Below are 14,503 nucleotides of genomic sequence, written 5' to 3'. Positions count from 1 at the left end.
ATGGTTTAAGGTAGACACAGTAAATTGGTGATTTTCTCCAACAGGTTTCGATTTAATGTTATAAGGTCTGTCGGTAACTAAATTAAAAATACATAATCTGAATAATTGCCAAAAATCTAACTATGAAGAGCTATATCTCGTGAAAAAAACTCCAACATTTTTTTTGTCATGAGAAGTTTTAACTCAGGTTAGATATTTTTATCACCACCCTAGGAGGGTAGCTCGAGACTCCTAAAAAATGGCTTTAACTTAGGTATTCTCATTAACTACTGTTATTATTAAATTTTTTGTTTTGAATAAAGTTGTTACGGTTTTTTTAGAGCGAATGTTGTTTTTAAATCATTTTTCAGTTGTCTCTAAAACATCGTTTGTATCTTCTAGCACCTCTGTCCTGTTTGTCCAATGTTTGTGTGTTTGTGTCTTTTGCATAAGTTCCAAATGAGCTTTAACTTTGTTTTGCGTCTATAATTTTAAGATTGTTTTATTTGTTCTAATCATAATTATTGTACAAGTAGAAGGTACAAGAGAAAATCATATTTCTCTAAATAATCTAAAACTAACAAAAACCCGACAAGGAACCAACTATTTTGCAATAATTAAATTGTATAGCGCCCTTCAACCTACCTTTTGTAATTTTCCTTCACTTATTTTCATTAAAAAATATTACTGTGTTAGTATAATACAAATATATTATATATTTATATAAATATAAATATATAATATTTATATAAATATAAATATATAATAAATATAATACAAAGTTGATACTAGTACTACAGGGTGAATACTAATTGGCGCATTAGCTTTTCAGTAACACCGGGTGTTTAAAAACCGGCGCACCAACTCAATGGTGTGTGGTAGAAAATAGCTTACAAGTAAAGGTAAAAATAGTAAAAAAAATCTTTCAGTTAAAGTTATTGTTAAATAATTAATTTTAAATAAATGATATGTGGCAACGTTGTCTAACGGTCGTGATCGCAATTCGGAAGTAAAATTACCGTTGGGGGCGCCACTGAGCTAGGTCGAAAACAGTAACCATAAATGGCGGGAAAATGTTTATTCGGATATTTTGAGCGTTGTACGAATTTTGGGGCTTCACAATTATTACATTGCCTATGCGGAATGATTATTGCATCTTTGATGCAAGAAACTTATGTTGATAAATGAGAGATGTCGAGGAAAACACGAATAACGAATGACTGTTTGGTTCACTTTCTTTATTGGAAAATTATTACAAAGACATTAAAAAGCCTACCTTTTGGCATAATTTACGTTGAAATGTATCAGCAGTTGTTATTCTTTATTGTAGTTTTGTAGATTTACCGCAGCATTTCATGATTTTTTCAGTGGAAAATTCTAACCTAAAATTCATAACACTTCACTAATTTATTGGTTTCTTGAGCCAAACTTTGTGTTCGCTGTGATCCATTACTTATAGTCTTTAATTACACAACTGTTTGATAACACTTTGTAATCAAAATTTAAATATTTTTCACTTTTTATCCACTTTCAAGTTCCAACAATAAACACTTTATACCACGAAAAACTACAGAACCAAAGTCAACGCTAGTATTTACCACCACGTACTTTTAAAGTAATTCTTTCTATTGTAAGTAATTAACACTATACACGCAAAATTGTTGAACAATTCATTAAATGTCAGTTAAATGTGGCATTACGAAAATTTCTTTACTGTTTTCGACATAGTTCAAAAGTCATCACCAGAGGGCGTCTAGTTAATTTTATTTCCGAATTGAATTTGATCAACAATAAAAATAAATTATTTTTGAAACGGTTTCCTAGGAAATAATTCCCAGTGTTGGCACATCTACAAACTGTGATTTTTTTGCGAATTTTATTTTTTTTAATTAAAAAAGTTGCTAAAGTCTGATAGTAAATTTAAAAATAATTATTCATCGTTTTATTAGGGAATGATTAGTTAGTGTGAAACATAAAAACTTTAAAAAATAATAAAAACTGAAGTAGTTAACAAATTAAGTTTGCAGCTCCAGATTTTTTAAAACATGACTTTAGGAATCTTTTCAAGATTTTTCCCGTAATCTACACATGCTTCTCAACTGCGTACCACTGAGTTGGTGCGCCAGTTTTTGAGCACTCTGTATATATCACACGTACCAATAAACTCTACAAAAATAATTAGAAAATCCTTTTTCTCAATAATTTTTAGCAGTTCTGAGAAGTAAAGTGGATTTTTTTTCTTAATTTCTTAAAATATTTTTAATCGGTGATTTAACCAACAAATAATATATTTATAAATTATAATAATAATCATGAATATTAAATTTTCAATTAAAAAGTGGTACGACGAAAACATTCAAGTAAGTACTGACAATGGTGCCAATTTTACCAACTGTTTTGTGTTCATAAATTCGTCAAAAATGAGAATGAATTCTTTAGAGGTTTTCTGAAAGGTTTCCTATAATGTACCAGAGAGATTATGCGCTATTTTCATTATACACCCTGTATGTATACTATGCGATCATTTGAATTTATAATTTGAGTAGCCGGTTTTTTTTGTTATGACTGATGAAGTGATGATTTATAAACTAGTGTAAACTAAGGGAAAAATGTATTCTAATTAAATGTTACCGTTCGAAATTTTATTATTTGATTCTTCATCTTGATTAATTGTGATAATCAGCATTTTCATACAACTTTAAAATATAAGTATTACAGTCTACACTACTTATAAATTCAAATGATGACATGGTACTACTTTTGATGGGTTGGGTTTCCTTGACCCTAAATTTGTCACTGGATACAAAATAATCGAGAATTTTTTGTACAGAAAGTTTAAATTTATTACCTGCCTATTTTACCCCAAAAATACACAGGCGCTGTTGTCATATTTTGATGGTTTGAAATAGAATTTAGAATAATATTTTACTTCCATGACCCCTTTAGATATTTAGATACGAAAAAATTCATAATTTCACAAAGGGTTTTGATTTGTTTTGTTTATTTTTTCCGTTTATGATAACATTATACACAAATACAAAAACATTAAGTATAAATAAAACAAGGGATAAGTTCCTAATTTATTGACCTATTATTTATCTTATCTTTATCTTATTATTAACAAATCTGCAGTGTCACTTTTTTCTATAGAGTCTAGATACAAAAGATATAACTACACACATAAGTATAAAACAATAACATTTTAATTTATTGAAGGTAAGGTATTTATTACTATTTTATTATTAATTATTAGGTATCTACAATTCAAAACATTATTTTTTACTGACAAAACGCAAACTTGGACTCCAAACAATAACTTACTGTTATCGTAGTGATGGTCGCACATGCGGTAACAATTGTATGATCCAGGACACAACTGTTTATGTGTTCATAATTAACATAGCGACAGTTCATATCTTATCTTGCAGTACCTACTAAATAAAACTTTCGATTCGTTGTAATCATTTTACCTATTGTAATGGTTATAATCCTATTGGCCTTGAATTTTGCACTATACACACAACTGCTGCAATTAAATACATAATTTTTTAAGGTTTTTTTCATTTCTGTGTGAGCTGTGTTGTAGTTCGTATCGCAAGTAATGAGTGCGATGTGTTGTTTCAATTACAAACTTCAGCACTTCTGACAATAATCCTTAATCCGACGAAACGAATTCGGAATGGATTCCTCGTCACATACTACAACAATAGTTAGAGTGTACAAATATCGATGGATAACTCTTTTAATATTTTGCTTCTATTCTTCAATAAACTTCGTGCAGTTTCTTCAATATTCGATCATTTCGAACATCACAGTCAAGTAAGTTGAATATTTGAAGCCTTCAGTTCAACACAATGGATTGTAGGTACTACAATGTGGAAGAAATACTTGTGGACCTCACTGGTCTATTCTTCATGATTTCCTTTATAATATTTTGCCTTCCGGTCAACCACCTTATCGAAAAATACGTAATAACACCTCTTACTGGAGGCTAGATTTCAAAGCAATTTTTTCCAGAATTTACGAATCACAGCTCTTATAACTAGCGGCCTAACAACGTTCGGAAACTTAATAAAATTGCTCTCAGTATCTCCGAACCGCTTTTATGTCGCTTTAATCGGCCAAGCTCTCTGTTCGATTGCCCAAGTTTTTGCGATGAGTATCCCGTCGAAATTAGCATCGACTTGGTTTGGACCTGATGAAGTGTCCACAGCTTGCGCCATCGCAATTTTGGGGACGCAAATCGGGGTTGCGATCGGTTGTATTATGCCCACACATTTGGTGAGGAACAGCCAGAATCTTGACGAAATCGGAGATGATTTTATGACGCTGCATATAATCAACGGCTCTATCACCGTGGCCACTTTTATCGTAGTTTTGCTGTGTAATGATTATTGTTCGTTTTCAAAATTGTTGGAATTTTGAGTCAGTTTTTAGGGCTAGACCGCCACAGCCCCCAAGCCAGTCTCAAGTGGGTATTATTGAAGCTGAGAAACCTTCGACTATGTCGATTATCAAGCAAATGGTCAGGAATCGAGATTATGTGTTGTTGGTCATTGCGATAGGGAGCTCGAATGGGCTGTACTCGTCGTTTGGGATTTTGTTCAACGGACTCTACCTCAATTATTTTCCTGTAATTATACTTACAGTTTTCTATTTTGAAAAAACAGTAATAACCAGTGTGAGGAAATTTTATGGGGTGGCCATGAGGCCACAACCGATCAGCCGACGTATTATAATTACGGAGTACCCAAGAAAAATTGTGGCAATAAAATAGTCGCTAATTTATAAAGACTGCGGTATATTTGTTGAGATTATTTTCTGAACCAATTTTAAAATAGTCGCTAAAAGCAGCTTTTGATTGGCTAGTTCAAATCCTGACAAGGCACCTAATTTGACATAATCGTTAAAAAATAACTTCATCATTTCCTCAATCTTACATGGACACCAATGAAGATGTTTAATACAGGGGAGCGCAAGTCACTGTTACATTTTGAAAATGTTACGTTTTAATTCAGTGGAAATTAAAATTAAAAACTAAATAAAAATATTTTAATCATTTTCTCTGAGAAATTCGCTTGAATAACTGTGATTCTTTCTAAATTCTCGAAAACTGATTCCGTTTTGCGGTTAAAATATCTTTGAATTTCGAAAAAGATCTTTCTACATCACAGCTGGTTACAGGAGTAAATAAAAAGTTTGGTGCTAATGCAAAATATGTTGAAGGTGCTACATTATTCGCTATTTGTTTTAAAACTAGAAAATCGGGAATTCTAGTAACTGCGTCAATTTTTGCATTAAATTTATCTTGTGATGACCATTCTACAGATTTTAACTCTATCAACGTAGACTCAAATTTCACAACTGTAATGGATAATTTTAAATTTTACGTTTCTAGAAATTTGATCGTAGTTGGAATATTTGAAAAATTGTTTTCAATAAAATTAAGTTGAGAAACTAAATTTGTGGTTAAAACTAAAGTTTTACATTGTTTAATGCTTTGTGCATCGTCGTTTAAAGCAATAAACAAATGATTTTAATTGATTAAAATTTTTAGACATTTGCTTCTAACCAAGTACCCCAGCGTGTAACTACAATTGTTGATTCGTCAGAAACGTTACGATTTGTATAAATTTTTTAAAACGACTTTAAAAAAGGATTATTTAGTTATCTATAAAATGTGCTCGAGGTGAAATCGCAGCGTATTTCCCTTTGAAACGTGGTGTGGTTGAAAACATTTCAAGGGCTAAAAATGGTAAATAATTAAAAAAATATTAATGTCACACAGAATACTTTGAAATGAATTACAATTTCGTAATTTAGTTCTACTGGGTCACTTTTATGCTTTTTAAATAAGTACATGAGATAAAAATGTTCTTTTGACTTTTTAGATATTATTAAAATTAACAGAGAGTTAGGGCGGTTAAAAGTAAAGGTATAATATTAATAGATAAGTGACATTAATTATTTTTTAATTATTTACGAATTACGATTTTTAGCTCTCGAAATGTTATCAAAGGCGATGAACACGCTTCAGAGGGAAATACAGTTCGGTTTCACCTTAGGCGCATTTTGCAGTAATTTAAAATTGCAATAACTTGGTGAGTCTTACAGATAACGAAATGATTCTTGCACCAAAAATGTATTTCAAGTATTAGCTTTATTTTGTCTCGATTATGTGGGAGTCTATCTTTTAAATTAAAAAACTTTCTCGCATCTCGAAAATTTCACTACACAATTATGCCACGCTACAAGAAAATGTAATTTTTTTGGTTTCCCTTTATCAAAACTCAACCTTGTTAAACTACGTATAAATCTGCATTTATTGAAAGTTTTTTTGCAAAAAAAACGGAGTTTCTAGCTTTATCCAGAAGGAAGATATGAGTATGTAAACGCAAAATGTGTCTAATTTTAGGTGTTTGCAAATTTTTAGCTAAAACGTCTTTTCATCCCCTTCGCGAGGATTGAAACAAAAAATTCTTTGTCTAAACATTTTTTAATACTCTTTCCTAACTTATATCAACAATGCAAGCTGTTCCACAACATTTCGATTTAAAGGTTTATCTGACTGCAAGCGCGCGCCCATGCACTAACCTTCGCCCATAAAATTTCCTCACACTGTAATAACTAATAAGTAGAGTACGGGTTTATATGTATTTACATCTTTTATTCCTTTATCCGTACGTAAAATTCAAAATTAGAATAAAAGGAAAAAATAAAAATAATTCCAAAGAAACGGTCTAGCTGTTCCAGCGTTATTTCACTTTTGTGAACATATTTGACCATTAAAAGTTTTTTTCTGAGGAACATTCAACAATAATTATTTCTTGTGACACAATCGGATTAATGAATACAGCCGACCTGCTTTTCTTTGGGAGCACAAAATTTATAAAGTATAAATAATCAGAATAATCTCCATTGTGTGAAGTAAAAAAAACAGAGGCTTTCTTAAAATGGAGATAGTTCACTCATTCGAATTTAGTTTTTGTTAAACTGTTTATTACGTAATTAATACAACAAAGCAATAATAATATACTATGAAGAATGAACAAATTGGTAACAGGAACATATTTAGTCAGTTTAATCTTTTCTTTTAAAGAATTTAGAGCCAAATCTCTGATTTTTCTCAGAATTAAAATTTTTTCGAGCGCCTTTAAACGGCTTCAGCTGCATTTACGTTTTTAGTTCTCTCTCTAGTTAAATTTACGTCAACCTCTTCGTCGGTTCCCTCTTCTAAGCTCCTTATAATTTCATATCTCTCAATTATTGTCATTTGTCAGAACTCATCGTTTTGTAAATTTATTTATGACGAAAAATGGAGTAAAATGAATACTAATTATCAATAATCGTCAAATTTGTTCTCAACACATTGAATGAATAAATGTAAACGAATAGAAAAGTTTTAAATCGCCAAAAAAAAAACTGAAAAATTAAATGAGCAGAAAAAAAGACCCATGTGTAATTTTTTCGTCGTTCATTCAACTGTAGTTACAAATTTGTATCTCCAATAGTTTTTTGGTATACAATTCTATTTCTTTATTTAAAGAGTTTTAGTAAAATGTTCAACCATAAACGTAACAAGTTGTTTAGACCTTTTACAAAATTAAGTAAAAACGTTTTTCAAACATTCAATTAATCAACAAAATTGTGAAGACAAAAAAACAAAGCAATTTGGTTATGGAAATGAGAACAAACCAGTAACAAATTCTAGAAATTATTTTAAAATTCACGTTTTTTGTTTAGTGTTATCAGGTCTCAATCAGTATCAACATTTTCCACTATGTATTATTTATTACTGCTTCTTAGAATTCTCTTGATATTAGCACTTTCTGCTTGTGGAGAGAGGACCTTTTCAGAATTAAAAACTATCAAAAATTATCTAAGAACGACAAAATCGATTTAATAATAATCTTTCTAACTTGCTACTAATGCAGTACTGCAGAAAGAGAAATACCCAATGGACTAGATAAATTATATTTTAGAAAAAGGATTTGCCTAGAGTAAAGTAAGGTAAATTTATTGAGTATTAGTTACCTGTACAAAATTTAAAAATATTCTTGTTACGAATAGTTTTATTTTTGTATAAATATACTATTTCAAAATATTTCAAAAAGAAACATTTGCTTTCATTTATTTAACTTAGTAATTTTTATCTACAATTTTAATCAGAGTAAAGGGCGCAATATTTGGGACTACAATTGGCTTGGCTCGGCCCTGCTGGTGTTTTGCACTTATATGTTTCTCAGCAACAAGAATACATACGGTTAATTTTGTATCGCATATATTATCTGTTTCAAAACTATAAAAACACCATGGGGATCTCAGTTATAATAAGAGATAATAAGGGTGAAATTAGGGCAAAGTTACGCATTTTTATGCTGAACAATTACCTAAAAGAAAACTTGATGTGTCATTTTTAGTTTTTGAGTTATTGAGAAAAATTAAAAAATTGTTATTTTTCGTTTTTATTTTTTAAAGCGAAGACTAAGAGAACTAGACATTTTTAAGTGAGACATTCATCAGGCACTTTTTTACAAGAAATCCACATCTGTCATAGCCTTTTCCAAGGCGTTCTTGATGTCATAGTTACATCACTAAACTTTCATTTTGTTTTCTCACTGCGAAGATGCTGTTTCTTGACACAAGATAAGTTTTCATAATTTTTTATGCACCACAACAGAAATTTTGGAGGTGTCCGGAATTTTTCGAGCGGCAGTGTAGTTACAACACTAAACTTTGGTTTTTCTTATGGACGCCATATTTAATATTTGTATTTTTCAAAAGTTTGTTTGTTCCTGATTAGAACGATATATCACATGATATGATCGAATCTTACATGCTGATTAAAATTAAGAAAAAAGCGTTTTTGCAAAGAGTGCTTTGGAAAATAACGCAAAAAATTTTGTTTAACAGTTTACAGTTCTATTAAGTATGCGAGCAGAATTTTTATACCTTTGTCTTGTTTTGTTATGCAAAAAATAAAATTCTAGTTTATGATGTCGTTTAGTTTTTAAATAAGTAAGCTTGGCGGAAATGTGAACCTTCCATGTATCCAAATTCAATTAAACTTTCAAAATCAAGTTTGTTTAAAAACAAAATTGTTGGCCTTTTTTTAAAGCACTCTTCGCAAAAGTGCTTTTTTTCTATTTTGATCGGTATGTAGGACTCGATCATATCATATGATACATCGTTGTAATCAGAAATAAAAACACTTTTCAAAAATATAAAAATCGAATATGGCCTTCAAAAGCAAAACCCAAGTCGAGTGTTGTAACTCTGACATCAAGAACGCCTTGGAAAAGACGATGACAGATTTAGATTCCTTGTAAAAAATTGCTTGAAAATTAAACGTCGCTAGTTCTTTTGGTTTTCGCTTGAAAAAATAAAAACGAAAATTGCAAATTTCCGTTTTTTACAATTATTCAAAAAATAAAAACGACACATCAAATTTTCTTTCAGATAATTGTTCAGCATAAAAATGCGCAACTTTCCCCTAATTCAACTGACTTTGTATCTCTTCTAATAACTGAGATCCTCATAGTGGAGTTCGAAAAAGGACACCCTGTATTTTGTAATATAATATTACAAAATTTTATCATATAACATAATAGTATAATATCTTTTAAAATTTTTTATTAAAAATATGCATTTTTTACCAATACAATATTAATCCATATTTTCAGTTTAATCAAGTTTTACCGCAAATATTGGTATATTTTTAAGCATTGAGCATAAAACAACTTATTTTACACTTTTTAGCACATATAAATCCGGACTCTAGTTATTAGGAAATGCACTTTGATTTTATTATCAAGCGTTGGTGTTTTAATTCGTTCAATTTAGATAAAAATTAATAATGTAATAATACAAAGCTAACGATTTACTACTCATTCCTGTAGTAAAATAACTTAATAACACTAATGAAGTAATACCTCGTTACTTTTATTATTTTGTGTTATTTTAGGGTTACGAGTCCGAAGCTGGGATAATTTCAGCTTTGGCCGTAGTTGCTGGTGGGTGTATCGGCAGTGTAATTTTTGGATACGTTTTAGACAAGTGGCACCACTTCAAGTATAAATGTTCCCAATAAGTTGTTCAAAAAACATAGTTTCCTTTCCAGACTCACCACCTTTTCCATTATTATTTCTTCTGCAGTCACGTACATTTTTGTAATGGTCTCAATGGAAGAGAAGGCACAGTTGGCCACATATTTCACCATTCCGCTATTTGGGTCTGCAGATATTAAATAAGAAAAAATAATTAACCATCAAAAATTGTTTCAGATTTTTCATTGCGAGTACATTACTCGTCGGTTTTGAGTTTGCAACCGAACTCATGTATCCGGTTCCTGAAGCTGCGTCTTGTGCCATTTTAAACACCTTTATTTATATTTTTTCAGTGGCGTATACGCTAATTTTTGGTGCTTTGTTCGACTCGATTGGATATGTCCCCACAAATATTATTATAGTGGTAGTGTTAACACTTAGTTCGTTTATTGTTTATTTCATTAGGCCAAATTTGCGACGCAGAGAAGCAAATTTGAATAAATAAATTATTTAAAAAGTACAACGTTGTTTTATTTACACAAAAAATCTTACGAGGCTTTTGTTGATACAATTGCAGTACTTTTTCATAACGTGAATTTATTATTTTACTCGCCAATTAGATAAGTTAAAAAAATGCGTTAAGTGTCATTTTAAACTTCATTCAAGAATTATCAGAACGCTATTAGGTACAAGGCTTAAAATTAAATTAAGTACACCACTCAGTTTGCTATTTTTTAATTCCTGATCTGAGCAGAAGGGGTTAAAAAATTAGGTGAATTTGATTTTAAATAAAAATTCCGTATATTGAATAATACTAAAGAAAATATTAACACGTAACTCGAATTATACTAATCTTTTAAGAACAATAAATCTGACGATAAATAATTTGATTTGAGTTTAAAACTGTTTCTTTTTAACACATAATAAAAGAGTAGGCAGTGAATTCTCCCTAATTTTTTGAAGATAATAGACCAAGAATAGACTAAAGTTAATTTGAAAAGAATTTTTTTTTTCGTGTGGGCTCTTGAGAGTAGCTTCATTTTTCAAAGTGTCGTTTTATTAAGGTCAAACGACGTAATAATTTAATAGTTTTTGTAAATTTGTAAAAACTTTTTTTTCGAATTTTACTTTCAAGTCAAAAATTATGTTTGTTATTGCCATTTTCTTGTAGCATTTGGGATTTTTTTTATTACATATATTATTCTATTTTTTTTCTGCAGAAGCCATTTTTTGTTTGTTACGTGGACACTGGAATTAGGAAATTATCCAAGAACTATGTTTCACTTTAATATTAGATTTACATTAGGAATTATGATTCAGTTTTCTTGAGGCTTTTGTCTTGTAAAAATGTCTAATCTATTCTAGTAGATTCGTTTTTATTTCTTTAATAATATTTGTTTTATTATGAATGTGATTATGGTTATTACTTAATCGAATAATAAATACTTTTTTTGTTGGTAATATTTTAAGCCTACTTTTTAATATCTGAATCCTAGATTATAAACACGATTTTAAAACACGTTTCCCATAGCAACGTGTTTTCACTATTTTAAAAGACGCTTCCCAAAGCAACGTTGCATACAACGACAGCCCTCGAACTTTAAGCTTGTGTTTTCGCTCTCGTATTAATAATAACTATATTTACTATAAGACCAGCGTTTTATTACTCACGTAAGAGTCCCGTAAAAGTTATGTTCAAGCTAATTAATAATAAAATTTATTTTTTTTAATTTTTTTAAATTTCTGAAGTACCTATTCACTTTTAATTAAAAACTAACTATTAAAAATACATTTGATATGAAGAAAATACAAAAATTTTATTGCAGTAGAGATCTATGTAATAAAACTCAAATACCTACATAAATAATATGCGTATAAAAACAATACAAGTCGCCGGAAAAAATAAATGTTTGTGGTAATTTTCTCGTAGGATTTGCTTATTTATTTCGTATATTATTATCATTGCTTTTTTTACCTAGGTGTTGTGGTCAGTGTTAATATAATAATAATAATTTTTGTTTCAATTTGTAACCAGAAAATTGAACCCAGTTGAAAGTTAAATTTATTTATTACTTTAAGTATTTTGTTAAGTAACAAAATTAAAAAAGGCTCTTTTTTCTAATTATTGTTCTAGACTGTTTTTTATTATGACTTAATGGAATAAAACTTAGTAAAATATTAAAACAAACACTATATTATTATTAGAGCGTAAAATTATGAGGAACAAATTAAAATGATGTTATTTCTTTTTCCAAGTTTATCAGCACAGCGACACAAGTTCACGGCTTATCATTCATTTGCAAAATGTTAAATAATACCAACAAAATAAAAATAAATCGGAGTGTTTCATTATTTAATACTCTCGTCAACAGACTCCATGACTTAGTATTTTGTTAAGGTTTTTCTTAGCTTGTATTTTTTAGACAAAATGTGTAACATTTTGAATGCCGCAACCGTGAAAGTGTACAAATATCGATGGATCATCCTGTTAATATTTTGCTTCTTTTCTTCGATAAATTTCTTGCAGTTTTTCCAATACTCAATCATTTCCAACATCACAGTCAAGTAAGTCACCAACAAAATCACTAAAATCAACGAATAATTTATAGATATTACGATGTGGAAGACACACTTGTGGACTTCACGGGGCTAATCTTCATGATTTCGTTTATATTACTTTGCCTTCCAGCCAACCAATTTATCGAAAAATACGTAACTGACCCGTTACATGACAGTCAACAAAGATCAAACCCAATTTTTCCAGAATTTGAGAAACACAGCCCTGTTATCCAGCGGCTTAACAACTCTCGGAAACCTAGTTAAATTATTCTCCATATCTCGCGATCGATTTTATGTCGTGATAATTGGCCAAGTCCTCTGTGCCATTGCCCAAGTTTTCATGACAAGTGTTCCATCGAAATTAGCCTCGACTTGGTTTGGACCAGATGAAGTGTCCACAGCTTGCGCTGTCGCAATTTTTGGAAGTCACATCGGACTTGCGATCGGTTGTTTCATGCCTTCAAGCTTGGTCAGAAATAGCGACAATCTTGACAAAATCGGTGGCGATTTTATGACACTACAAATAATCAACGGCTTTATAACAGTCGCCAGTTTTATTGCAGTTTTGCTGTGTAATGAATGATTGTTACTTCGAATTTTTTGAATTTCGGGTCAGTTTTCAGGGCTAAACCTCCACTGCCGCCAAGTCAGTCTCAAGTTGCCATCATTGATGCGGAGAAACCGTCGATTATATCTATTATCAAGCAAATGATCAACAATAGAGATTACTTGTTGCTGGTGGTGGTGATAGGAAGTTCGAATGGATTGTATTCATCGTTTGGAATTTTGTTTAACAGCGTTTACCTCCACTATTTTCCTGTAATTATTTTTGATTTTTCAATAAATGGTGTAATGGATTTTAGGGCTCTGAGACCGCAGTTGGCATAATCGCTGCCCTCACTGTTGTTGCTGGCGGATGCATCGGTAGTATAATTTTTGGCTATGTTTTGGACAAGTGGCACCACTTTAAGTATTTTCCCCAAACAGTTACCCACTCATACAATTTTATTTCCAGACTCACCACCTTCTTCATTGTTTTCTTTGCAGCAGTGACATTCAGTTTACAGATTGTTTTAATGGAAGCAAAGGCACAACTGGCCACATATTTCACCATACCGTTATTTGGGTCAGTCAAAATCGCAAAATTTTTCATTAACAGAAAGTCGTTGCAGATTTTTCATCGGGAGCACATTACTCGTTGGTTTTGAGTTTGCAACCGAACTCATGTATCCACTGCCTGAAGCCGCGGCGTGTTCGGTTTTAAACACCTTTATTTTTATTTTTTCCGTGTCGTATACTCTAATTTTTGGCGCCTTGTACGACTCGATTGGATTCATCGCAACGAATATGATTATAGTGGTTGTGTTAACGCTAAGTTCGCTTCTTGTTTATTTTATTAGGCCCAATTTGCGGCGAAGAGAAGCAAATATGAATAAATAAATTATTTTGTGCGTAACACGTTTTGTTTTCTTCCTCCAAAATCTCCAAATGTAGAAATCTACACAATTATGTGAAAAACCTTTTCTTGATACTATCATACTAGGTATAGCAATTCTTTTCAAATTTGTAGGATTCTACCCTGTTTTTTCATGTTTTTCCCAATTTTTTGTGGTAAAAATTAATGCATTTTGAGTGATCTTGGGCCTTTTTTAGTTGTTGACTTTTGGGAAAACAGTTAAATTTGTAAGATTCTACCTTGATTTTTAAGACGCTAATTGCCCTGGCCCAGAAGTAACAATTTATACTCTACACTTATTTTTAAAGTAGGAATTCCGGAATTGAAATAGTAAAAAATACAAGACGTTTTGAGCAAATAAATTTTTAATTTGATTTAGACCAAATAAATGTTTTATCTTAGTCACTTTTGAGAAAACAGAGCTCGTGTCTCTGCTTTATTCACAAAAATTTGTACTGTCATT

At 30.7% G+C, this 14,503-nt stretch overlaps 2 protein-coding genes across 4 annotated transcripts; both read left to right on the top strand.

Moving 5' to 3' along the window:
* Positions 1 to 3,116: 3,116 nt before the first annotated feature.
* LOC660680 (heme transporter FLVCR2) lies at positions 3,117 to 10,548 on the top strand. The gene is made up of 8 exons (XM_008199636.3): positions 3,117 to 3,195; positions 3,566 to 3,798; positions 3,845 to 3,947; positions 3,997 to 4,363; positions 4,410 to 4,612; positions 9,944 to 10,050; positions 10,100 to 10,210; positions 10,263 to 10,548. Exons 2-8 carry the CDS (start codon positions 3,659 to 3,661, stop codon positions 10,528 to 10,530), a joined length of 1,299 nt encoding a protein of 432 aa, XP_008197858.2. The 5' UTR covers positions 3,117 to 3,195; positions 3,566 to 3,658; the 3' UTR covers positions 10,531 to 10,548.
* Positions 10,549 to 12,356: 1,808 nt separating this feature from the next.
* Positions 12,357 to 14,040, top strand: LOC103314229 (heme transporter FLVCR2). 3 transcript variants are annotated; one of them, XM_008199633.3, is made up of 7 exons: positions 12,359 to 12,590; positions 12,635 to 12,737; positions 12,790 to 13,156; positions 13,201 to 13,403; positions 13,448 to 13,554; positions 13,600 to 13,710; positions 13,757 to 14,040. In XM_008199633.3, the coding sequence occupies exons 1-7, from the start codon at positions 12,454 to 12,456 to the stop codon at positions 14,022 to 14,024; spliced, it is 1,296 nt and encodes a 431-aa protein (XP_008197855.2). In that variant the 5' UTR covers positions 12,359 to 12,453; the 3' UTR covers positions 14,025 to 14,040. The 3 variants fall into 3 exon arrangements, with proteins under 3 accessions (XP_015838801.2, XP_008197855.2, XP_015838802.2); XM_015983315.2 differs by having other exon boundaries at positions 12,357 to 12,590; positions 13,448 to 13,710; XM_015983316.2 differs by having other exon boundaries at positions 12,463 to 12,585; positions 13,448 to 13,710.
* The last annotated feature ends 463 nt before the right edge of the window (positions 14,041 to 14,503 follow it).

The sequence above is a fragment of the Tribolium castaneum genome, chromosome 2 (assembly GCF_031307605.1).
Source record: "Tribolium castaneum strain GA2 chromosome 2, icTriCast1.1, whole genome shotgun sequence".
In the NCBI taxonomy this organism is placed as follows: Eukaryota; Metazoa; Arthropoda; class Insecta; order Coleoptera; family Tenebrionidae; genus Tribolium; species Tribolium castaneum.
This window is presented reverse-complemented; position numbering and strand designations above follow the sequence as displayed.

Bases quoted from the DNA above. Each gene is read 5' to 3' on its own strand.
- LOC660680 (XM_008199636.3), top strand. From the start codon at position 3,659: ATGGATTCCTCGTCACATACTACAACAATAGTTAGAGTGTACAAATAT. The intron at 4,613-9,943 runs GTAATTATACTT...GTGTTATTTTAG, and splicing joins TCTACCTCAATTATTTTCCT to GGTTACGAGTCCGAAGCTGG. The intron at 10,211-10,262 runs GTCTGCAGATAT...AAATTGTTTCAG, and splicing joins TTCACCATTCCGCTATTTGG to ATTTTTCATTGCGAGTACAT.
- LOC103314229 (XM_015983315.2), top strand. From the start codon at position 12,454: ATGTGTAACATTTTGAATGCCGCAACCGTGAAAGTGTACAAATATCGA. The intron at 12,738-12,789 runs GTAACTGACCCG...CAATTTTTCCAG, and splicing joins ACCAATTTATCGAAAAATAC to AATTTGAGAAACACAGCCCT. The intron at 13,404-13,447 runs GTAATTATTTTT...AATGGATTTTAG, and splicing joins TTTACCTCCACTATTTTCCT to GGCTCTGAGACCGCAGTTGG.